This window comes from Argentina silus, assembly GCF_951799395.1.
Source record: "Argentina silus genome assembly, chromosome: 8".
Classification (NCBI taxonomy): domain Eukaryota; kingdom Metazoa; phylum Chordata; class Actinopteri; order Argentiniformes; family Argentinidae; genus Argentina; species Argentina silus.
Genome location: NC_139662.1, coordinates 13,168,507 through 13,193,203, shown reverse-complemented (window position 1 = coordinate 13,193,203; position 24,697 = coordinate 13,168,507). Strand labels below are relative to the sequence as shown.

At 42.9% G+C, this 24,697-nt stretch overlaps 1 protein-coding gene across 1 annotated transcript in view; it reads right to left on the bottom strand.

Moving 5' to 3' along the window:
• Positions 1-15,081, bottom strand: part of vps13d (vacuolar protein sorting 13 homolog D) — a 58,547-nt gene extending 43,466 nt beyond the window's left edge. Inside the window, exons 1-19 of the mRNA XM_083675424.1 lie at positions 14,427-15,081; positions 13,678-13,898; positions 12,906-12,983; positions 11,175-11,365; positions 9,682-9,762; positions 9,457-9,573; positions 8,984-9,088; positions 8,434-8,604; positions 8,092-8,192; positions 7,651-7,819; positions 6,537-6,638; positions 5,555-5,747; positions 4,840-5,022; positions 4,388-4,518; positions 3,853-3,907; positions 3,319-3,498; positions 2,994-3,124; positions 2,543-2,675; positions 137-2,431 (exon numbers count right to left, since the gene is read on the bottom strand). Coding sequence (XP_083531550.1) covers positions 137-2,431; positions 2,543-2,675; positions 2,994-3,124; positions 3,319-3,498; positions 3,853-3,907; positions 4,388-4,518; positions 4,840-5,022; positions 5,555-5,747; positions 6,537-6,638; positions 7,651-7,819; positions 8,092-8,192; positions 8,434-8,604; positions 8,984-9,088; positions 9,457-9,573; positions 9,682-9,762; positions 11,175-11,365; positions 12,906-12,983; positions 13,678-13,774 — 4,513 coding nt within the window. The 5' untranslated portion in view covers positions 13,775-13,898; positions 14,427-15,081. The remainder of the gene's footprint in view (positions 1-136; positions 2,432-2,542; positions 2,676-2,993; positions 3,125-3,318; positions 3,499-3,852; positions 3,908-4,387; positions 4,519-4,839; positions 5,023-5,554; positions 5,748-6,536; positions 6,639-7,650; positions 7,820-8,091; positions 8,193-8,433; positions 8,605-8,983; positions 9,089-9,456; positions 9,574-9,681; positions 9,763-11,174; positions 11,366-12,905; positions 12,984-13,677; positions 13,899-14,426) is intronic.
• Between the last annotated feature and the right edge of the window lie 9,616 nt (positions 15,082-24,697).

The window sequence follows — 24,697 nt, the reverse complement described above, 5'->3', positions numbered from 1 at the left end:
CTAATGGTGATGAGAGATTCCACTGGGAATGTATAAATAATTCTCCAATATCAACATTTATTGTATATTATTTGTAATACAATGATAAATATAGAATAGAATAATTGTGTGAAGTAAGACAGTAACAGATTCCAACCTTTTCCACGGCTCAGGTATTCAAAGAAGTCATGGCGAGTAAACTGTGGATCATCCAGGTTGACACTCCCGTTGTGGGAAGGTGACATACTAGGGTTGGGGCTGTTGTCACCTCTTGGTACTTTCCGCAACACAAGGTGACTTGTATTGAGTGAGTAGAGCCGGATATCTTTTACCAACACCTGTAACCTTTCCCCTTCCGAGTCCTGCCCAGCCAGAAAGTTCTGGATGGTTATACTACCCAGGTGACCGACCAGGAGTTCGGTGTGACCAGGTTTGCGAGGGATAGATACAACAGGTGACTCTATGCTGATGTTAAGAGTCAGTTTCACCATGAAGGAGTCAGAGGGGGGTTCCTCCTCTTCCATGATGAGATCCTCCTCATCCTCAAAGGGGTACTGACTCCAGTTACTCTGACTCTGAGTCCTAGACCTCCTCGAGGGTGTCTCAAACAGAGAAACCATACCGCTGTATTCTGCCGTCTTGGTGGCCAGCACCGTGGACACTTTGGTGGCAGCGGTTTTCAGCATAGAGCGGAAATTGTCTTCCACCTCATTGGCCGAAAGGCTGAGCTCCTTGAGGAACTTGGCCGAGTGGTTGTAGTGCAACGACGCCATCTGAAGCTGCAAGGAGCATTCCCCTTGGGATCGCTCCAAGAGCCTAAAGTTCAATGCTTCCGAAGGGGCACCTGCACCGGAAAGGAAGCCCACCCCTCCTGCCGAGTTGTCGTCCTCAATGATCCCGATGCTGACCACAAACTGGCTTCTTCCTCCTTCCTGAGTCAAGTCCACAAGCTGCATGGAGCCCAGCGAGCCATTAATGTCCAGCCGGCTTCCCATTGACACGTTCACCTTGGTGTCGTTAATGCTGGCTGTTGCAATCTTCATGCCCTTCTTCTCCCCACCCAGCATGGTGCCGGTGGCCACGGTTCGCAGGAGCAGCAGGTTGAGCCGGTGGATCTCCACTGTCAGCTCTTTGTTCTGGTCGTATGTGGACTGGAAGGTCTCCTCCTGTACCTGACCTTCGCTGCCCTGGCCCGCCAACAATGGCGAGGGCTGCGGCATGGAGGGAGTCCAGGTGCTCTCCTCTTTGGGGAAAGACATTTGGAGAAACTTGAGCAGTTCAACCATAGTCTCTGGGTTGACGATGATGTCCAGGTTGTTCACCTGCATGGAGGTGACTTGAAGGGAGCTGTCCAAGTTCATGGAGGGGCAGTCTGAGCTGACAAACTGGTACTCCAGCTTGATGAGGGCTTCCTGGTCTTTGAGAAAGGAGCTGAAGGGGGAGATTCTGTCGAAGAGGAACCCAGAGGACAACTCTCCGTGGAGGGCAGGATGCTCGGACGACCTCCCCTCAGGCGAGGCAGGGGAAGAGGGCTGGCTCTCTCGGAGGCTGCCCGTAGGCACGTCAAAGCTGAGGTGCTTATGCGAGGCAACCAGGAGGTCAAAGTCTGAGCCGTAGGTCTGTAGGGTGTCCACCAGCAAGAGGCCGTGGACAGTGAGGGAGACCTCCGCGTCGTAAGGCCGCTTCACAAAATGGGCGTTGGTACCGAAGACCTTGAGGACAGAGATGTAGCGCCCGCCACTTTCCACACCCAGCTGCATATAATTGATGTTGAATTCAGCGAGGAGGAGCCGTGACTCCACCAGGACTTCTCTTGTGTGCTGCTCCAAGGTCATCACACTCTGGGTCAGGTTTTTAGCTGAGCCCTGGAGCTTCCACGAACTGTCCTCCCTCTGGAAGATCTTCTCATGGCGCAGGGTAGAGGGGTCAGGTGTCTTGACGCTTTCGCCTGTACTCTGGCACTGGTCCTGGTCTCCTCCACTGGTGCTGCTCAGCCGGGCTAGGCAGCTCCTGAGGGCGGTCATCTTCTCCAGGTTGATGTGCACCTTGAGGTCCGGCAAGGTCCCTGAGAGCACGGCCCCTGGGAGCTGGGGGTCCGAGGTGTAGCGCAGCCTTTGCTCCAGCTGCAGCAGCACGTTGAACTTCTCAACCACGTGGGTGGGCCCCACCTCGCTCTCCTGGAGGTGCTTCCAGTTGTCCTTGTAACGGCCCACCATGATCTGCAGGTCATTGAAGGACAGAGAGTACTTCTCGTAGAGGTTTCTGCAGTAGGCCTGGGCACCCTCGGGGGACTTAAAGCTGGGAATTTCAGGGCTCTTCATTTGGTCTATGAACAAAGTGTCCAACTCAGGAGGCGGAGTCCCTGGGGGAGTGGCCAGTGGAGTCTGGTATTCTTCATCACTCAACTCCTCCCCCTCTGGCTGAGTGGTTTTAGACTTGGCTTTTGTGTCGTCTTCAGAGAGAAGAAAGGTTACAGGGATGAGTTCATTTAAGGAGATAACAGAATATCATACATTATTTAAAAGAATCAGCTCAGTCAATTCCTTGCAGGAGCCCATTTTACCTTGAGAATTAGTGAGGAGAATACGCCCCAGGTCAACCACCACTAACATAGGATCCTCTGATTGGAAGTCATCAGGGAAAATCACCTGGGGTGCACAGATGTCCAGCTTCATGGTCCAGCGCTTACTGTTCTCCTATCATGACAAAGTGTATCAATAGGACATGGTCACAGTCCATCCATATGTCACATATAGATCCCAAAGAGGAACATTAATTATTATTTTCTTTTGTTATGAAATCCTACACTCATTTTCAATTATGATCATTTTGAATAACACCTGTGTCAATCAATAAAGTCAATTAAACCGAGTTTCCATGAAAACACTGCAGGATTGGATTTGTGCAAAGAGAGAATGTCAACCTCATTTTAACTCAAACATGATATTGTACATCGGTTTAGGGCTTAAATTGATTGCAACAGACACAGGGAAATCTATTTGATGTTTTCTTACAATGAACTCTCCCACTAGTAGCTGGTCAATAGTCTGCCTGATCTCTGCCTTGGTCTGCATCTTCAGCTTGTTGTATTGCCTCCTGGCAGCTTCTGCCACCCTGAGCTCCAACTCAGACTGGTACCCAAAACCTGAAACAAATAAACCTCTTTAGTGACTTGTGTTGTCAATAAAACTAAAAATGCTACCTTTAACCATGTTTTCTTAGCTATACCTTAACCAATACCACGGTAAGGTACCATGTTGAGTACAAATTTTTCTTTAGTGTATCAACAGATTGGCAATAGATTTTGTTGGTTGATTAGATATTATAGATATCTCTTACCTGATGTGTGGACCCTTCCTTTGTAGAAGAAGTCAGTAACTTTCTTAATAGCCTGAGGGTTGTAGATGATGTTCAGAGGGCTTGTTTTCACCTCTAGTCTCCTCTCAAATTTACACCTGACTGGGTTGCGCTCATAAATCATCTCGAACACAGGGTGCGCCGCAGTCTCAGAGTCACGGGCTGCCAATCAAATATCAACACTAAACATCATTGCATGTACTATATTGTAACATAATTCATGCAACAATAACCTGTTTGAAATATGCTAGTCAGCCAATGTACTGTGTTTACCAGTGTTACCTAAGTACTGTGTTCCATTAGTCTGTGCTTCTGGTCTGCTGGTTATTCCAACATTGCTAATATATAGTGTATTTTTATTTTTATTTCATTTTTTTATCATAACCCAACATTTGCACAAATAAATCTGGTATATTCCATTCAAAATAAGTCAGAGTGATAACAGAAGGGTCTGAGATTTTAAGATATCCCTGGTATTGCAAGAGAACATTTAATGTTTTGTAAGGAAACACTCACCACAGCTACCACTGTTCTGCCCAAATGGCTGGTTTACAGCAACGACAACCTTGTCCTTCAATGGGGGTTAACAAAGACAGATAAATATTGAGCACAAGGTCAAGTTATATCGTACGGAATACATTTACAATGCTGATGTTGAACTCAAAAGTGCGTATAGTATGATAAAAACATGTGGTGGTAAAACTAAAAACCCTTGACCAACATATAGCCTATTCTAAAAAACTCTCTACTTCACTTACTTACAAATGATATCTACTGTTATGTCTTGACGACTGTTACCAGACTGGTGATGTATTTATTATCAATTAATTATCTATGAATTTTCAGTAATACTTTACTGAATAACTCTCCTTCATAAAGTAGGAGTTTTTCCTGATCATGTGACCCAGACCACTGATAATTGCAGTACAGGTCTTAGATCTAGAACTAGGCTTGGAATCTCTCCAAGTCAAGTTGCGTGGTCAGGAAAAAATCCTGATTGCACTCATAACCAACCCCCATGGTTGGTTAAAATAGACCTGTTGTCCCTTACCGGTTTAGGGGAGACCAGGACGGGGAAGATGGTGCCCTGGGTGGTGAGGTCTCTCAGGAACAAGCCCCCCAGCTTGACAGATAGCAGTGAGGACTCAGAGCGAGGAAGAGACTCCACTCCCACCTTCACACCTGAGGAAGTATGATGTAGTTACAGCGTACTGTAGCTCAGTGCAAATCATGTGACTATAATACAGATTACCACAGACTTCTCACTCACTAAAAACTGCAAAATCTCAGTTGATGAGCATTTACCGCTCTCGCATAGGCTCAAAACAATGTTCTGTTTACATGATTGCATCACAGGGAAATATGGTTATTGGTTCATTCAAACCCTCTCTACTTTATTGCAACTCTTCCCCAGGCCATTGCTATGAATGCAAAACGTTCTCCAAGTCAACCTGGCTGGTAAAATAAAGGTGGAATAAACAAATGGACATAACGGCGGCATACCTGAGAACTCCAGCTGGATGACGCCGCTCTCACACAGAGTGGCCCCCCTCCTGTCCTGGTGGAAGAGGGTGACGGCCCCCTTCTCCAGAAGAAACTCCAGCCGAGCAAACATGTGGTCTCTCCTGGTGAAGGTGTTGAGGGTCTGGGAGTCCTCCAGAGGGTCAAACAGATCCTCCGTCTCAGCTGGTGGTGGGGGACAGAAGGACATGCAGGATAAGGGTATGAAATTGGCCCAGCCACCCTGCCCCTTTCATAAAACACAGTCATGGGCAAAAATATTAGTACCCCTGTACTTTTTTCAGATAATGGACCACTTCTCCCAGAAAATTGTTGCAATTACAAATGCTTTGGTATTGACATGTTTATTTATTTTGTTTCTTATTTATGGTGTCTGCTATGACTATAGCAGACACCAGTAATGCAGTCCTCACACTACAATCTCTGCCGGATTGCATTGCGGGCCAGGTTAAAATAAATATATACTGTGTGTATATATATATATATATATACATATGCATACATCATATGGGGACGTTCTACAATGGTCTATGTCAGCTACATTATATCAACAACGTTTGGTGGACTATTATTACATCCATGCCAAGGTCTAGCACAAATGTTACACTAATGAAAGAAACAGTTGCATCTCCACTGTGTCCTTTGTACTGTGTGTTTCCTGCAGCCAGTGACCGGTGGAGTGGAGCCCAGCTCTTACCCAGGATGTCCCAGGTGGCAGGGCCTGGTAGCAGGTCGTCCGTGGCCCTCTCTGGATCCTGGGTGTCGCCGTACCAGCCTCCCCAGCCAGGGAACCAGGACTGCAGGTACTGGATCATCCCAGAGCTCCCACTCTTGGGAATGGAGTTGGTGGGAGTGCGGGCTGGCGGGTCAGCGATGGCCTCCCTCACACTCTGTTAGGAGAGCATTTGGGAAACTTAGACACGCCTGTATACGTAAGCACATCATATCAAATATAAAATCCCAAATAATCTCAATAATCCTAAAACTAAGTAAAAGAATAGCAAAATTCACCCGGCACACATTTAAATGTTCGGCATCGCATTTAAGGCTTGTATTAAAAAAGCAAAAAAACAATGTTGACCAAATTATTGATTGCATGCAGGTACTGTATAGGCTATTTCAAAAAAATTAAATTGCAACAAACATGCAGATTTGTTGTTGTGGTTGCAAGAATATAGCCTCCTGTTGTGGGTTGTTAGGTGTTTCGCAATATAGCCTACAGTAGTTTGTTTTCAGATAAATGCTTGTGGCAGCATATCTCATCACGCTACTGGCGGGTTAGACATGCCTTTGATATGCTGTACAGCATGTAGTGTGTTTTTAATGTAGTGACCTAGTTTTGTCTGTCTGTTGTTTTTATGGTGGCTGTATTGACAAAGCAATTTCCCTGCAGGGATTAATACGTTTTTCTTCCAATTACTTCAGGTGCCCCTGATCTATCTTGGTCTGACAAAACCAACGGAACAGTCCCACTGCCCACCCGGTGCCTCAAGCTAACTAAACAAAATCAAAAGGAAACACAACTCTGTGTACCTTGGGGTCATCTAAGGTAAACAAGGGTTGAAAGTCTACTTAGACCATGTTTGTTAGCCACAAATGAAGCAAGGCATTTCTCTCCATGGGGCCACAAAGACCTAATGCCCAGTTAAGTCTAGAGTAAATAAATCATCTTGGCTTGCCTCTGCGATTTCCTCCTGCTTGCGGAACCGGTCGTGGACTATTTCCCTCAGGCTCTGCAACTCCTCCAGAGTTTGCTCGTCCTCGATTCTCTCCAACTGACACTGATTGCAGAGGAGAAAATGCAGCAAGTTCAGCAATGACAATATTCATAACACAAAAAAGACAATAAAGCCTAGAATATTCCATAGTAGAGGGTGCAGAAAAGGTAACTATGTTTGGGGACAGAAGCAAAACCAAAACACTTAATTGACTTGAATTCATTGTGAAACATTTTCAGTAGCCTTCATTCAACAATCAACATTCCTTTATTTCTGATTCCAAATATAACATAACTATGATTCAATGAGATATCACAGAGATATTGTATCAAAAACTCTTTAGTCTCTTCGGCCTAAACATATGGGCAGAGCCTGGTAAGACAGCTTACAGCTTACTGGGATACCTCCAGGGTCTGCACATTTTTCTTCTAGATCAGCACTAATACACCTGGGTCAATTTATCAGCGGCTTTGTGATTACAAGTTGAATCAAATGCATAGTTCACTGTGATTAACCACATGCCCTCACCCCAGTCAATACACCAATACACTTTTTACTTCTATATCCAGGTTATTTAGCAACTTGCAGCAGACACATTTTCCAATGTAATGGAAGCGGATGGAGTCCAATTTGTGGCTACATAAACAAATGGGTGTATCTACTGGAGTGAGGGCATATGGTTTCTAACGGAAATGTTATTGAACTACAGTGCCCTCCATAGGTATTGGAAAGAGGAAGCATTTTGTCTTCTTTTAGCTCTATACTCTACCAGTTTGTATTCATAAATCTCAATGTTACTGTTTTTTTTCAGACTGGTTACACTATTTACAAATTGCAACCCTTTTTATACATTGTTCACCTATTTCAGGGCATCACAAGTATTGGAAAACTGGCTTGACAGGTTTTTCTGGTTAGTCAGGTGCGTCACATCATTTGTGTGTCACATCATCAGGTGTGTCACATCATTTGTGCAGGCATAAGAGAGCTTAAGACAAAATCAGTCCTTTTTCCAGTACTTATGGAGGCACTGTATAAACACTAGAGTGTATTCCTTGAAGTGTGCCTATGTCAGTACCTCCTCCTGTGGGCTGAGGGGCACTCCTTTGAGCATCAGGGAGTAGAGGTTAGTGTATAGCCGGGCTTCCCGTGCCCGCTGCAAAGCAAACTCCCAGTTCTCCCTCCGTCTTTGCTCTTGGATCTCACTCAGGTTGGCATAGATGGCAAACATCCACCACTGCCGGCAGCTGTACATCCACACCCACACACACACACACACACAAGTACAGAGCTGGCTCATTAAGAATAATAGCATTAATTAAACTATGACCATCGACAAACAATGCAGTTGTAATGCATCGTGCTGTATATGAAGCTTTGTAATATGCGCCTCGATGTCCAATGAAATGTGATTGTGATGTGACCTGGTCAACCAGCTATTGAGCTCTACTTCATGACAGCATTGATGTCATCAGTGAAGTGTATGAAATGTGCTATATAAAATCAAGTCTGAACTTACTTTCCCGTTATAGGGACTTTGGGTCTCCACTGGCGGAAGAGCATCTCCCTCTCCCTGCGATCCAGCTCTTTGAGAAAGGCCATGATCTGCTGGTACTGGACCTGAGAGTCAGAAAACTTTATTGACACGCAACAAATAGTTGCTAGCGATTCTTGGTGTTACACATAAGAGATACATGCAGTAAAGTACCGTACACAGGACACACACACACACACACACACAAAAGGGCAACCATTTACTGTACGAGTCCACCCAAAGCCATTGAGGACATCAGGAGGTGTTAACACTGATGGGCCAGTAGGTGACCGTCTGTTGCGTTCCGGGAGTGGTGCAGCATGTTACCTGGGACAGGCGTAGGCACAGGGGCTCCAGCTGTACCTGGCCTTCAATACGGGGTGTGTGACGGGACCTCAGAGGCTCTTTGCAAGCGTTCCTCCTCAGCAGCACTGAGGCACACACAGGCTCAAAGATGTACTGGTGCTCCCGGCTCTGCATGCATTTGGTCATGGCCTCCTGGACACACGAGCATACACACATCAAATCAAACTTTATTTGGAGTGCACATTTCATACAGAGATGCAATTCAACAGCATTTACAGGACGAATAAATAACCAAATCACAAGGGTATGGCATTAGAAAGAAATGAATAGTGTGCCTCCAATTCCAAATGTTATGCTATTTACACATGTGAAATGGAATTAGGGGACAGCAAAGATAATCGTTGGGACAATTTAGGTTTGGGGGTAAATTATACTATTGATAAATGTTAGTTGTGTATGAACAGGGGGTCATTGCAGAAAATGATTTGGGAAAAATCGCAGTCGGACTAGTCTGCATTGAAGTAACATGGTCGATATGAGACTGTTTTGGTGTCAGCTGTTTGTGACCCACCTGAATCTCGCACGTGGGCAGATCTCCCAGCATGCTACATTCCGTGTCCCAGTAGACACTAAATTCCTCAATCTCAAGCTGTTTTTGCCGCAAGAGCCTCTGTGCCTGGAGGAGGAGAGAGACACACTTGCCCATAGATAACACAGCCAATATCCACTTCAATGAATACATCAATGAATAAACACATCTTTAGACTTTCATTCTGTAGCACATTTCGTAAACAACTGCAATACAATATGCTGTACAGAGAGATAATAACAAAGAGAGATAATAAAAGTATTATATCAAGATCAAGAGAGGACTGTAGAGACTAATGCAATTGAATGAAACACAATAAAAAGAAATCAAATAAAACAACTAAAAGCACCCTACGTAAAAACAAGGCTAAAACGGTACATGTTAAAATAAAATAAAATTAAAAAAAAATACATTGACACAGCCATGTCTAGACTGCCTGGTAGCAGCTAACTCACTGGTTCTTTTGAAGAGTTCAGAGCGGACACGTTGTTGATACAAACACCGAAGCAGAACGGCTTCTCCGGGTTGGAGAAGTCATCCTCAAAACGCAAGTGGACACCTTGTATGTTCAGCTGTGGAGAGAACCCCAGGCAGAAGACTCAGTTTGAATTCTAAACACTGCGTGAATGGGATTCCAATGACGTGTTCTCAACCCCAGACCAAGACATCTGAAGGTTTACCTCAATGTTCTCCACTATCCTGGTGACCATGGAGGCAGTGGCGGAGTACCAGTAGGACTCTCCTTTCTGTTCACACTCGCTCTGGAAGGGAAAGGGACATCAAATAGAAGTTTGCTGTCTAATAGGTAAGGAATATTCCACTATTAGATATTATAATACTGATCACAACATACTGAATCACATAAACAGCTAATACATGTAAACAGGCTTTGATATTCTAGGACACATGATTTAATAGTAAAAGAAATTAGCATATTGCCATTCAGTGTCATAACATAATAAACTATGTTTCCAAAGGCAAGGCATCCATGTAAATGTAATCAATATGCAATCAAAATCGAATGTGTGATAATGCACATGCATACACACATTTGTGTAACAGCCATACAGCAGGGATATACTGCTGATTGCAATAAAACTAGCCTCATGGGAGGATGGAGACTGAGACAAAAAGAAAAGTTGTAAAAAATGTGGCTATTCCCCAAAACCTAGAATTTCAAGTTTGGTCTGGATTGGTGTCTTCATTAGGGATACTCCACCTGCAAATAGCTGACCTCCTCCTGCTCAACCTGACTCTTGTTTTGTTTCAGCTTTTCATTGAGCTAAAGTAGCACACAACTGCTATCAAACTGAGTCAGAAATTGAAGTATCTGACAACTTAAGCCATTTAAAACAACTCTTTTGGCATCCGCTTACCTTGACAAATGTATACATAATCTTGCTAAGTCTGGCAAGGGAGATAAGTCTGGCAAAGGAGATTAGTCTGGCGGGGATAAGGCAGGCGAACCTAAGTTCATAAGCGGTCGTTCGAAAATGACACGTTAATTTGTTCCTCATTGAAATGACGGAATGATAATGACAATGATAAAATGTGTCTGTAATGATAAGGATGAACAATTATCCAGATTTCAAATGAATTGGAATATTTCATTGAACTGACGTGTAGTATATTCTAATTGCATTGAATCTAATCGCATTGTACTGAATCGTTTTGCTGCTTGCATGAAACAGCTAAAAAGAACTTACTACAGACATTTTACTACTTGACATTAATATTAGAATGGGATACGTTTGCTGATGCCTTAACCGGTCTGCTAGTGCCTTAACCTGTGCTTTTTAACTCATTTAGCGCTGAGGGTGAATAAAGACGCCCAAATTGTCAACATTCTAGAGTGCCACGGGTGACTTCAATCACCAAAAATGCATACATTATGATTCTTCATTTTATAGCCAATCAAAGTATTGTTGCAAGGTAAATACCACATAAAACACTTGGCACTCTAGGTGGTGAGTGTTCCAGAATTCTTTGGCAGTTAGTGAGTTAAGCATCAACGTTCCACCTAAATTCGGCTGCTCACCACAATAACCCTGCCAGCCAGACTCGAGGGGCAGGCTACACCCCTGGGTGCACTGTACTGTACACCCATCATCTAGCAAGCGAGACTACAGTAAGTGACAGTAATTTAATTAACTTGGTAACGTTCCAAACCGACCTTCCATTTGTCCTCGAGAGCCTTGAGCAGTTGTTTCTTGCGTTGGCGCTCGGCCTCCCTCTCCTTGTCCTGGTCGTACTCCTGGGGCCTGGCAGGGCCGATGATGAGGTTGAGCTGGGACATGGAGATGACCCAGGGGTCGCTGTGGGGCCGGTAGAAGGGGATCTGGAGCGTGATCTTACCAATGAAGCCTAGGAGAAAAACATGCATGGTTTTAAACACACACTTCAAATACTACAGCTTCACATCATGTATATGTGTATGTACATTTTCACCTATATATATATATATATATATATATATATATATATATATATATATATATATATATATATATATATATATATATATATATATATCTTGTATAGTGTCTACTGTATGGATCTGTCATGTGTGGTGTGGGCTTTTCTGTTGTGTATTTATTGTAATGGCTGAGTACCCTAACGGATGTTCCTTTAGGGAATATTAGATATTCTGTACAGAACTACGATCATTATGATAATAACACTGTGCAGCACAAGCCACTTTACATGTAGGGTTAAACATTTGTTTTCAGAATAAAATCAAACACTATGATTAAATCAAGTGTTTGTTCCTTCCCTTGCCACCAAACCAGAAAATCCTGATTCGCAGTTTGTTGACATTATTTTAGGGAAGAAGGCATAGCACGTTGGACTGAACAGCAAGGACTCAAGATTAGTCTCTAAAAACGCAAAGCAATTCAAGCCTCTTGGTGGCAGAAAAAAAATGATTATCAAAACATATTGTTCATGCAAGGTGAAAATGTGGCTTTAGCTTAATAGCACATAAAACATGAGACATCGAACAAGCTCCAAAAAACAGGAGCGCTTCATAATGTTGACATGCTTGATCCGTATCTCCTGCAGTTGGGATCATTATGTAGAGCATTGTTTTAACCTGTTAAAACAGCCATGCCCACCGTTCCAATGATCAGTGTGGGCAATCATGCAGTGTGGGGATGGACTTACATAGGCCTATTATATGCTAGTTTCTGTATACTATTTTCCCCTCCCAATATTACCATGGCTTGTATAGGTGGAATTTGATACTGCATCAGGATGATTCTACCAACCATCGACCAGTACATCATTTAGTTTGTGGGTAAAGGCTCTCCAAAAGTATTTTCTATGAAGCAGGTATGCATATTTTTCTACAATCTACAGTATACAATGTTTAAGATATTCTCCTATTTGATTTTATACCCTCTCAAAGACATGCACGGTTCCATGATTTAATTAGTAATTGGCACAAAGGGCGGAGGCGACCGGCATAGTTTCTACACTCACCATAAATCAATCTGTGGGTTGGGAGTCTTTTACTTCAAGGAGGGCTTATCATTGGTTTTTATTTGAATATAAAGCAGTTCCTTTAAAAACTCTCAATTTACCTCACATAGTTGCTTTTATGGCAGACACGCTCTCCTGAGTATCAAACCAGGTGTCAATATTGGCTAACCGTCAAAGTTCCCTGTGTTTCGTCTAAACTAGGTAAATGTGCTTTTAGTTTCTGTGCCCTGAGTACTTGGAAGGACCTTCAAAACTTACTCTTTTTAGCTTAATAAACACCCCAAGGGTGGCTCAAATCGTTTATCTTTTACAGATGTTCCTGCTCATCTTCTCCTTGACTCACATGGTGCACACTGCAAGACATGAAACTGAACGACAAATCATAACCTCACTAGGTGAACTACATGATGGCTGGATAACTCACCTGCTTTGACTTCAAAGGGCAGATCAAACTCTCTGAGGGCATCCTTCCTGAGGGGGAGGTTCTCCAGCTCCACTGCCCCTGGGAAAACAGGGGTAGGGGTGGATTTAAACTACAGTGCAGAACAGAGCTAAGATGGTCATTGGTACCTATTCTATGATTTGACAGTGACAGTGCACATTGATCAATGCTGTCGGACCACATTCCACACATTCTACCCCCATCATTCAAACTCCTCACACTAGGTTGGTGCTTCCGTTGTCCTAAGTGCCTAAGTGTCTGACTAATAGGAAGCCATCAGCCATCAGGCTGCTCAACATCCATCTCCCACCTAAGCCCCCTGAGACTAAATGGTACATATTGCCTCCATCCCTGCAGTAAACATATCCCTATACATCACAGGCAGTATAACTACTGTATCACAACAATAACAAAATATACAGTATCAACATTCTGTGTTTATTACTATTTCATATCATCATACTGCATGAAAATACTCTAATATATAATAGATTCACAATATATTAAGTTTGCAAAGTGAGCGCCTGCTAGTTAAATTCAGTGTGGTGAATGACAGAGGATAATGACATTTTCCCCATTCTTATTACAGTGCAATATTACTCCCAGGTGTATATCCTGGCTTCCTTATCATAAAGTAATTTGCCTGTGTGCAACTAACATTTACACACAGCGCATCATCTGAAAGACAGACAGACAAGTATAATCACACACACACACACACACACACACACACACACACACACACACACAGTACCTTTAAGGAGGGCAATGGAGAGCTGGTCTGTATTTAGGTTGCTGACATATTTTCCCAGGTATGTGTTGAGTACCCAGGCAACAAGTCCCTCCAACATTATGAGGGTCAGGGAGAGGGAGGGGGAGTGGGAAGGGGGTGGGGCTCAACAGAAAAGGTGTAGGATGGAATTTTGGTTAAAATGTCTGGAATCTGTGTGGCAGCCTGCTCGATTAACTGGATGCCTGGGGGAGGGGGGAAATCAACAAACAAGAAATATACAAAAACGTAAGGAAATGTAGGCCTATGCTTCTTGGTTGAATTTGCATATCACCTGATGATACCTCTTGATACACATTCAGTATACTGATTATTATAGTAGTATAGTATACCTAGTATAGCTGCTACAACATTGCAACTTATTGGCTAGTTGTAGCTACCTAGCTATCTGTACGTTAAAGGCATCAAGAGATCCTGTTTCTGTTTATTTTCAACGACAAGCTGTGTCAGTAGTTTGCGCTAATACTGATGATAATGTAACTAACTGTAGCTAGCTACTGACAGTCTAGTTAGCTAGCAAGCAAGCTACTTACTGGCTAACCGACTAGGCTAGCCAAGACACACGCAGTCTAGACAGTAGTCCCCGGGCTAACTTCTACTAGCAGGTTCTATCGTAGCTACGTCAAATGCCTCCTGTAAAAAAAGCTTTTAAACAGATGACTTATCTTAGAACAAGCATGGATGAACATACAGCTAGCTAACTAGCTACTTACACTCTTCTCATCGAGATAGCTTGCTGTTAGCTGAGAAAAGTCCGTAAGTCCATAGTCCAAGTAATTGTATCCGAATAATATTGGCAATTTTAAAAAGCCGGAAAATGACAGTCGACACGCCGTTTGATCTCTGTACAGAAGTCTAGTTATGGCCCATGGTGTAGGCAGGCAGGTGGCTGGGTAGGCAATGACCTATTGCTAGCTAGCTTACTTAGCTCGCTGGCTTAAAGTCGGACAGTCCTCAAACGTCAGTGCGAAAGACACCAGACGTGGGGGGAAAAAAAAACTCAGCTGTCAAAACACAACACGTTGCTGCCTGGAATAAAACAACAATGTTGTGATGCGAAGCAAAGCAAGCGAAAACTACCAAAAAAAACAAACCCCAACTAACAAGAACCAGTTGGATCTGATCTTCATAAGGACATGAAAGGCGAGTGAGGTGAGTCCTTGCTGATTGGAAATATTTCAGAGCAATAGACGTGGAGAAAGGTATGTGTTTCAGCAAGAGGGAAAAGTATTTGTGCTCAAAAACATGTTCCTGGTTTGCTCTCCATACCACCTACAGAGGATCATGTCAGTGTCGCCAGCATTAATAATAATAAGAAGAAATGTGCTTCCTAGTTCCACAAGTTCCAACGGGTACTTTCCTGTCACGTGACAAAAACAAACCGTTCTGATACATCAAGCAGAGAGCAACTGAGGACATCTACCGTTTGGAATACAGTAAAGTATGATCATTCCATATATTTCGATTTTTCATTTTTTTTGTTGTTGTTGATTTTTCTTTTTTACTGTATTTAATCATTAAAAAATGAAACTATTGACGCCAATTATATTTCCACAGCAAAACAGTCACACGACTCGCCAGAAACATTATGTTACGGTGTGACCAAAGGCTTTGGTGTGATGGCGGTAGAGATTCTACAATTGGATTCTACGAAAAACACATTTATTATCAATGACTAAAAGCAGAGATACGAGAACAGAGATGGCTTTGCAATTAACTTCTCTACCACAAGGGGTCGTATGGAGAGCTCGGCCGGTGCTCTGACCGGAGGAGCGGTGGAGAAGAGCACACCTGTTTTGGATTGTATGAGATTCACCTACAACATGTTTCAAAACCTTAAAGCAACTATCAGTGATTTGATTTTTAAATTAATATGACTATGCCTTTATGAAAGTAGAACAAATGTTGTAACTCTTCACAACCAAAGAAATGAGGACATTAGTGTGTTGTGTTTGTTGACATATGACATTTTGTAAAGCAAAAAAGTCATGATGCTGCCAGTGAATGTAATTCAATGAGCAGTACATGTTAAAAGCATATTTCCCCCATTTGTTTACATTTTGTTGGTGACCCTGCATGCAGAAATCACTAATAGCTGTTTTAACATGAGTGTCCCAAAATCCAGTAGCCATCCTATCCTGATCACCGTGTACTACCTTGCTGGAGTACCAAGTGATCTGGCTGGCCAGGTAAATTGTTGTGCACTTAAAGTGCTACTTAAAGTGAGTTACAGTAGCAATTGAGAAAAAAAAAACTGTAATAGAAGAGTACTCTGAGATGTCCATAGCAGAATTTGGAGTGGGTGGTATGCTTGCCTGAGCTGTAACTTAATGAGTCAGAAGGCGGAGAGTGAACATGTTGGGGGCGGGGATATTCATAGGACTTCTATTAGGCTACTGTATACTGAACTTATTCAAAATGAGCCTAATCCATTTCTAAATCAGATATCTTCCAACGTAGCACCTCCAGCCAAACTGTGCAATGAACCTGTGTGATTCTGTCACTGAAAACATTCCAATAGCACTTTGTGCACCATGAGACCAGTTTATGCAGCACTGTTCTAGGGCATTTACAGTATACAATGATACTGGTTTGCATACTTAATATGCAAGTTCCTGAGACCAGGTGCCAAGGATAATCCTATAGCAGTCATGGCGTTTTCCAGCATTAATGTGTGGACTAACAGCCTATCCATTAGACACCCTCCATCCTCTCTGTCATTTATCTTTTCTGTCACAATCTACTAATGACTGCTGCTGCTCCTGACCACATTGTTTTTCCAAGCCCCAGTGTAATTACTGGACTGGCCTCATCCCAAGAGTTCATCAGATCTGCTAAATGTACTGAGAACACTAATCCATCCAGACTCTACAAATCTAATCGCCAGACCACACCCGGGCACAGGGGCACAGGGCTCACAGACACACACACACACACACACACACACACACACAATACACACCATCTCGCACTCCCTACCCCTCTGTGTCTCATCATCACACACAACACAGTCTATGCACAAACAATGTGTGTATGCTCCCGACCACCACCATCATCCCGCCATCCCCACACAGTACTAATAATCTCAGCAGATGTGAATTGCCCACTTCACTACTACTCCCACAAGCCCCAGCCCCACCCCCACCCAGTGGGCTGGTCCTGTGCCACCCACATAATCCACGGCAGGCCCACAGACGCAAAGAGGGCCATCTGTTCCAGCTCACAGATCTGCATGCAGCCACATCTGGACAGTGCACAGGGGCCAGGTGGGGGTGATGGCTATGGCCTGCTCAGACTCACACTGGCCCTAATATGAAAGGATTGCTATCACTCACACACAAACAAAAGTTGTGTCACAGCTCTTTGGTTTCTTGACGTGGTACGGGAGATGATTTTGATGCTTGGATTACATGATCATGTGTTTAGCTTCATGTTTTGCGCTTTGTTGTATGCTGGGCGCATGTGACCCACTTTGTTCAGTGCATTAAAAGTCTAAAGCCTTTCAGATCTCTTACAGTCGACAACGGATCCATTTCAACACATAGGCTTGGATGTAAGCAACCTGTTGGCCCCATTAGTCACTCTGTTAACATGGGATAGAGTTTACACACAGGAGTGGCAGTTCAGCTGATGTAGGTCGGAACAGGTGATGTAGGTCATGTAGGTTGTACATCGGGATCAGTTCTAACTTCTAATCCTTGGCATCTATCATTATTTAAAAAAACAAAGGTCTGTTCTAGTCTGGGTGTCCCAGATCTTTATGTGCTTTAGCGACCAACTCCAGTTACTATTGCTATCATATCAAACATTCATGGCAATGACAGTCAGTTTGCTCAATGTTTATCACATATTGTACAGATCTGGAACCAAGCTTGCACTCTGTTTAGTACTCTGCACAGTACTATGCTAAATCAATATGCTCTCCAATGCTGGATAGTAGTCTGTCTCTGGTTCCAAGTAGTTTGGCCCTGATCAGTGTCCTGGCAGTCAACCTCGTCATGGTTTATGTTACACTGTGTCCTGAACCTCATGTCACCTCAAACCCCATTGAAGGCCGCTCATAAATTGTTTACATTGTGCAATTCACTCAAGGTGTAGCATTACGATCTATTTTCTCTTCGCAATTTTGCCCAGAGCTCTGTAACGTCTTGTCCGGTTTCTTAGTTTATGTTTGTCTTTGTTTCATGTTATTCATGAATTGTTTCCTGTTTTATTTTGTTTTTCTCACCTTGTCTCTTGTTTCAGACACTTCAACACCTGTGTGTTTCCCGCCTGTGTGATTGTCTACCCCGCCCTGATTGGCTTCACCTATTCCTCATCATCTTTCCCTGTGTATTTAGTCTGTGTGTTCCCCTGTCTCTGTGCCAGTTTGTCTTTGTACCTTGTGTCAAGTGTTCCAGCGGTCTTTCCTAGTGTTGAGTATTCCTGGTTATTTTGATTTCTGATAGTGTTTCTGACTTTGCCTTTTGCCTACCCCTTTTCAGATTATCTGCCTACCCATTGACTGCTTACCTGTGTACCGACCTATAGTAAAGACTATTCTATTGGATTGGAAGTTTTTGTCTCCGAGTTGTGCATTTGAGTCCTTTGCCTATGTACAACAGTCATTACAGGCTCCACAATTACTGCTAGGGTGGGGAATCAATGTGATGTACTGTAAGACAATAAAAATGTTATTCGTCAGGAACTACACAATTACCTCGGTCTATTTTCATAGATGGTTGATCTATGAATTAATTTATCAATAATTATTATTATTATGTTAATTAAAAGTATAACTATGATGTGAAGAACAATTCTGTACTAATCACGTAATTGTAATGTCATACCTAGCTTGGCTATTGGCTAACAACTGTTTCTGGCAGAGTTGTCGATCTGCTCTGTTGCACAGAATAGGAAAGATTTTAATTCGGTTTTATCGCGTCACTAGCCAATGTTGTGTCACAGTGGCCAAGTCGCACTCTGTCGCCCCAAGTCGCTGCCTCTCAATGAAAATGACTTCCAGCCATTTTGAATGATTTCTGGCCACTTTGTCACTAACTCTGGTGTGAACAGTCCTAAACTGTAAAGCTACACACATTGGAGCGACGCAACGTTACAAAACGACCAGTGATCATTCACTGTCAACCGAAGATGATGACTTGACGACATGCTCTGAGGACACGTCCGGGGATCATGCCAAATCAGATGGCAGATGTATTCACGGATATATTAAGCCTCTCCTTGTCTCAGTCCATAATCACCACCTGTTTTACAGAGACCACAATTGTTCCAGTGCCCAAAAAGACCAAGGTAACCTGCCTTAATGACTATAGTCCTGTTGCACTCTGTCATCAAGTGCTTTGAGAGGTTGGTTAAGATCCACATCAACTCCACACTATCTGACACACTGGACCCACTCCAATTTGCATACCGTCCCAACAGATCCACTGATGAAGCCATTGCTCTCACCTTGCACACTGGCCTATCCCACCTGAACAAGAAAGATACCTATGTGAGAATGCTGTTCATTGACTACAGTTCAGCATTCAACACCATAGTCCCCTCCAAGCTTGTCACCAAGCTCAGGGACCTGGGTCTTAACACCTCCCTGTGAAACTGGATCTTGGACTTCCTGATGGCAGATGCCAGGTGGTGAGGGTAGGCAGCATCACCTCCTCCGCTCTGACTGTCAACACGGGGGGGGGGCCCCTAGGACTACGTCCTCATCCCCTGCTGTACTCCCTGTTCACCAACGACTGTGTGGCCATGCACAGCTCCAACTCCATCATCGAGTTTGCTGATGACACCACTGTGGTTGGCCTGATCAACGATGAAACAGTCTACAGGGATGAGGTAAGAGTCCTGGCGTACTGGTGCCAGGATTATAATCTCTCCCTCAACATCAGCAAAACTAAAGGAGCTGATTGTGGAAGAAGCAGGGGGGGGGGGCAGCCATGCCACCATCCATATTGGTGGGGCTACAGTAAAGACAGTCAGCAGTCCAAGTTTCTCAGTGTCCACATCACTGAGGACTTAACAAGATGGCACGCCAGCGCCTGTTTTTCCTCAGGTGGTTGAGGAAATTCGGCATAGCCCCCCCAGATCTTCATGAACTTCGACAGGTGCACTATTGAGAGTATCCTGTCCAGTTGTATAACCGTAAGGCTCTGCGGAGAGTGGTGAAATCACAGTTTATCACGGCCCGTAAGCTCCCAGCCGCTCAGGACATCTAGAGGAATGCAGAGAAGATCATCAAGGACCACAGTCACCCCAGCCACGCCCTGTTTTCTTTGTTACCTTCTGGCAAACGGTACCGAAGTATCCAGACCCGGACCAACAGGTTCCGGAACAGCTTCTACCCACATCTACCCACTGCTCAACTTTTTGAAAATCGGATTTATTTGAACATTTTCATCAGATTTGTATCTATCCGACCAAGGACACAGTTAAAGCTACAGTGAGCATGTAGCCAAGAAAGAGTGTTGTATAGAGGGAGCTCTGATTTGGAGGCCATCATTTCATTGTTAACTTGTAAAGTACCCTATTACTCCTTCATTGTTTAAGCATCACTTCAGGTTTCTCGTGTAGGAATGTTTTGAAAATCTGTGATCACCTAAATTATAATTGTTTGTAGATTAATCAACTAATAGGTAAAGATTAATTAACAATTTGACTGACAGCCCTCAGATATAAATGGATAAAAGTACAGACTGTTATGTTTAACACATTGGTTTCATACTTGCGGTAGCCTATGCAATGCCTCCGTGGGACAGAAGACACCAGAAAATAATTTGGTATAATTAAGAGGCAGATCATTATTTTTACTGCAATCTGAAGCAGTCTACCAGAGAGACAGAGGGGGGGAGAGAGAGAGAGAGAGAGAGAGCAACATAGATAGAGAGAGCAATGACGTTGCAAATCTGAAAGCTCTTTTTCAGTGGCAGTCAGCTCTGCTTCCAACCAAACTGGCCCCCAGCCATGTAACCATGGCGACATCAGGAATTCGGTGGATGCAAGAAAATCCAATTTTATTTTTTTTGCTCTTCTTTCCCCCCCCCTGCTCTCATCCCTCCATTCGGTGTGCTGGCTCAGCTGGCACAAAGGATGAGGAGGCAGGAGGACTCTGGTTCACCTCCCCTCCACTCACATCTTCTTCTGTGGTGCATCAGGTTCTTTTTTATCACACCCTGGTCCTCAATTCGTTTTGTTTGTGTGTCCATGCCCAGAGGGTACAAATGTACTCCATCCAGTCACTTTACAGCACACGAGACAGTATTGTTCAGTCATGACATGGAAATCCCCCATCATTGACACTCTTCAAAAACATGTCTCCTAGTATTATATAAACCCAACGTGGGGAAAAAAAGGTCATGTAAATGTCATTTTTTTGTAATAACTAATAATAATGTCGATCTTCATGAGAAACAATACTCAATGGAGTATTAATAATGGAATGTGATTTCTTGAGCACAACAGATATGTAATAGAAATAAGCTGCACCCTTATTTACGTTTTGTTGGTGACAGTGCTTTTTTATGGGCAATTTGCATTTACAAATGCTGAAAAATGCACAGACAGAGTAATGGGAACATAGAGCATTTCTCCAAAAAGAGAACAAATTACGAAGTCAGCGCAACATTTTTAAGATGAAATGGTCAAATATTCAAAACAGGTTAATCTTCATCCTGATTTATTTGATTACCATATACTGGAAATATCAAGCAAAGCTAGACCACATACAGTTAATCCTGAAACACTGTGGTGACCCTGCACCATCCTAGCTGTCATCGTCACCTCTCTCTTACCTGACATGTGGTACAAATGCCAGCTGTTTGAGGGACCTTTGATCACTGGACCGAAGAAATGAATTCCATTGAGCGTAAAGGGCACCTTATTGGTCACATATGGGTCCATATTGGAACAGTGACAGTTGCTTTCATAGTGAGTTGCAATGTGTTTACAAATGAAGGAGCCTCCTGTAGGTGAGAGAAATTCTAGGATATTTCTACTGTGTTGCCATTGGCCACAATTTAATATTCAATGCTAATCTAATTTAACCACACAATCCTTAGTAGAAGACTAACAAACATTTGTAGAATAAGCCTTTTCTCATGAGTGTGGGTAGGTGCATGTGCCCCTGTCTGTCCAATCAGGTAGTTTCTGTCCTATTTAGGGGACCCACCTCACTCAAACGCTCACCTAGTGGTTTGATGTTCCATATAGTAACTTTAAAGCTGATGCATGTAGTTTTGTGCTTTGCTGCCCTCTTTGGCCATACTGGAAATTTGAAAACGTAAATATGCTATGTAAACTAAACGTAAAATAGGTACATAAAGCCAGTGCTCAACCTCAACACCAGATTTTAGGAAGAGCTTTCTTTGGACAGCATTATCCACTGAACCTTCTTTATCATGTAATCTCTTTAATTAGTCACTACTGATTTATTATGGCCATTTAGTACTAATTTAAAGCTCAAATCTACATACTGGACCTTTAGTCACATACAAATGTAATATAACATATAGCACGAATGTGAAATGAAAGTTATTAGCAAAGTTCAAGAGCACAATGTGTTTATTGTACAGTACCTCATATTTCATTTTTAATATCTTACACATTGTTTGCAGCCTCACGATTGTCTTTCAAAGAGGTTAGTTCGGTGCATCATGGAAGAAAAGCCCTTTGTATAGTTTTTCTCAGAAGTCATTTGTGCTTAAATGTCACATTGCACTTGGACAGAATCAACATGAATGAGACAACCTCTGAAACCCAGGTATGTATGCTGGTTTTCATTTTTTTATGATCTCTCAATCAACTATGCTTCACTGAGCCAAAGAATCCACACCATTGACCTAGATCTGGCATCACCTGGCTGCTACTGTACTAGCGCTTTAGGGTGAAGTTGCACAGGCACAGATCTATGCTCAGCTTACCCTTTCCAAATGCAAACCTTAAAGGGGCAATCTGGGATTCAAACAACAAAGCAGTCACCTCGCCACTTTTTTGGGATGGGGCTTGAAAAATTTAACCACTGTTAAAATCATAGATAGAGTTAAGGATGCAAGGACTGATCATCAGTGAGGTCGAAATGATAGTTTGCACCATGTTTTGAGTGGAGTAAAACATGCTTATATTTTCGGTTCTGATGGGGTAAAAAAAGCTCATGAGGCATTTATGAGTTATATTCTTCAAGAATCAATGGCTTCAATTCGGCTAGTTATCTTTGGCAGAAGTAGCCCCGCCATTTCACTTCTACGTCATGTCGCTTAATCTACCGTTAACATTTAAGGGGGAAATCGCTAACTTGACCTTAGTATCTAGGATCAACTTAGTAGATGCACTACTCTGCTATGCACTGCTGGTCCTTTTAGAATGACTACAGTAACTGGTGGGAAAGAAGGTCAACATATGGAGGCCTGTAAGGCCCAAGAATCTGGGATGATGACGGTGGATAAACATATAACATATTCTAACCTTAGCCTTTAATTTTTTACCTAGGAAGAGTTATCTAGGAATTAGTTCTCACGTTTAACATGTCACAACTCTTACAATGTGAATTCCCCTAACAAATAAGACAACTTAATTTGTAACAAAAAAACCAAAACCAAAACAAACAAACAAGAAATTAACAAAAAAACATCAGTATCAATACATCCATGTTGAAATGTAAAAAAGAAAAAAGAAAAATATGCCATGAGCTGGGAAGCAAAAGCACATTGGTCCACTTAAAAGCTACAGTGGACAAAAAGATATGACTTTTAACTTTCATGATTACATTTGTGGGTCATACTTCATCATACATTAGCAGCTTGTGTTTTACACAGTATATTATACAATAGCTAAACGCTCTTTGACTAAGAATATCATTGTGCTCCGAAAACACATACTGTACAGTATCAATGCTTTCCCTATCACATGACAGTACCATATTGTCCATGTCACAGTGTTACATAACATCCATGTACAGTAGATCATTTTCAACAACTAAAAAGTTCCCACTTCAGAGATATACGTGTATAACAGAGTCTTCTCATTTGGACAGATATTTGGTAAACATGTAGGTCACTACTCAAATCAATGCGATGGAAATACTGTAAGTTAGACATCAAACAACACCAGTACTGTATCATTATCTCCTTTAAAGTGCTAGTTGCCAAGCTTAACTTACATGTCAACGAATGATACATATCTTCGAGATGGAAGTGAGCTACATTTTTTAGTGTATGGATTTGCCCGGTCTTTTAACCTTTTCCTTTTTTTGCTGGTTTGATTAAATTAAGCATGTGTACACTGATTCTTTTCTACAGTGGTTCACTCTTCTTCGATTTTTTTTCTGGCCCTGGAACTCTGTCCTTGTTGCTGTGTTAAATGTATTAATGCATGCTCATATCCATCCACTATTTTGAATATCAATGATATACAACATTTCCTAGATGCAAAGTTATTGAAGACAAGAGATACTTGAATGTATTCCTTCGCCTCCTTTCCTTCCTTTCACGCCTACCAGTTAAACCCAGATCCTGTATGCCCTTGGTTCTGTCGCACGGTAACGAACCTCTCTGAGAGGGTGGCGTAGTCTTACTTTTTTTGACACTTAAATTACAGCTCAAATGTCGTTGAACCAAGAATGCTGAGGAATCTCCCCAAGGCTGTGTTTAATGAATGAAGTGTTAACTTCAATGATTAAAACACATTAGCCTCCCTCAAACACATCTAACACAAACACCGTTCAACCCACTTGCCTTAACATCTCTCCTGGTGTGCTGTGTGCCAGTACCAACATGGAGGGCAGGATTTCCCATGGTAAGAGCTTTTTTGGCCGTGTCATTTTGCCAATTCCTAGCCCCTATTCTCCCACTCTCCCTCACTTTCCATGCCTTGCTCTCCTATACAGTATCTATGCCCTTCATCCTGACCCTCTGAGGAGGGACCTGGGGGTGGGGGAGTAATGTATGCAGTGACACTGAGCGTTGCCCTATCACACTCTTCCTCCCCCCCTCCA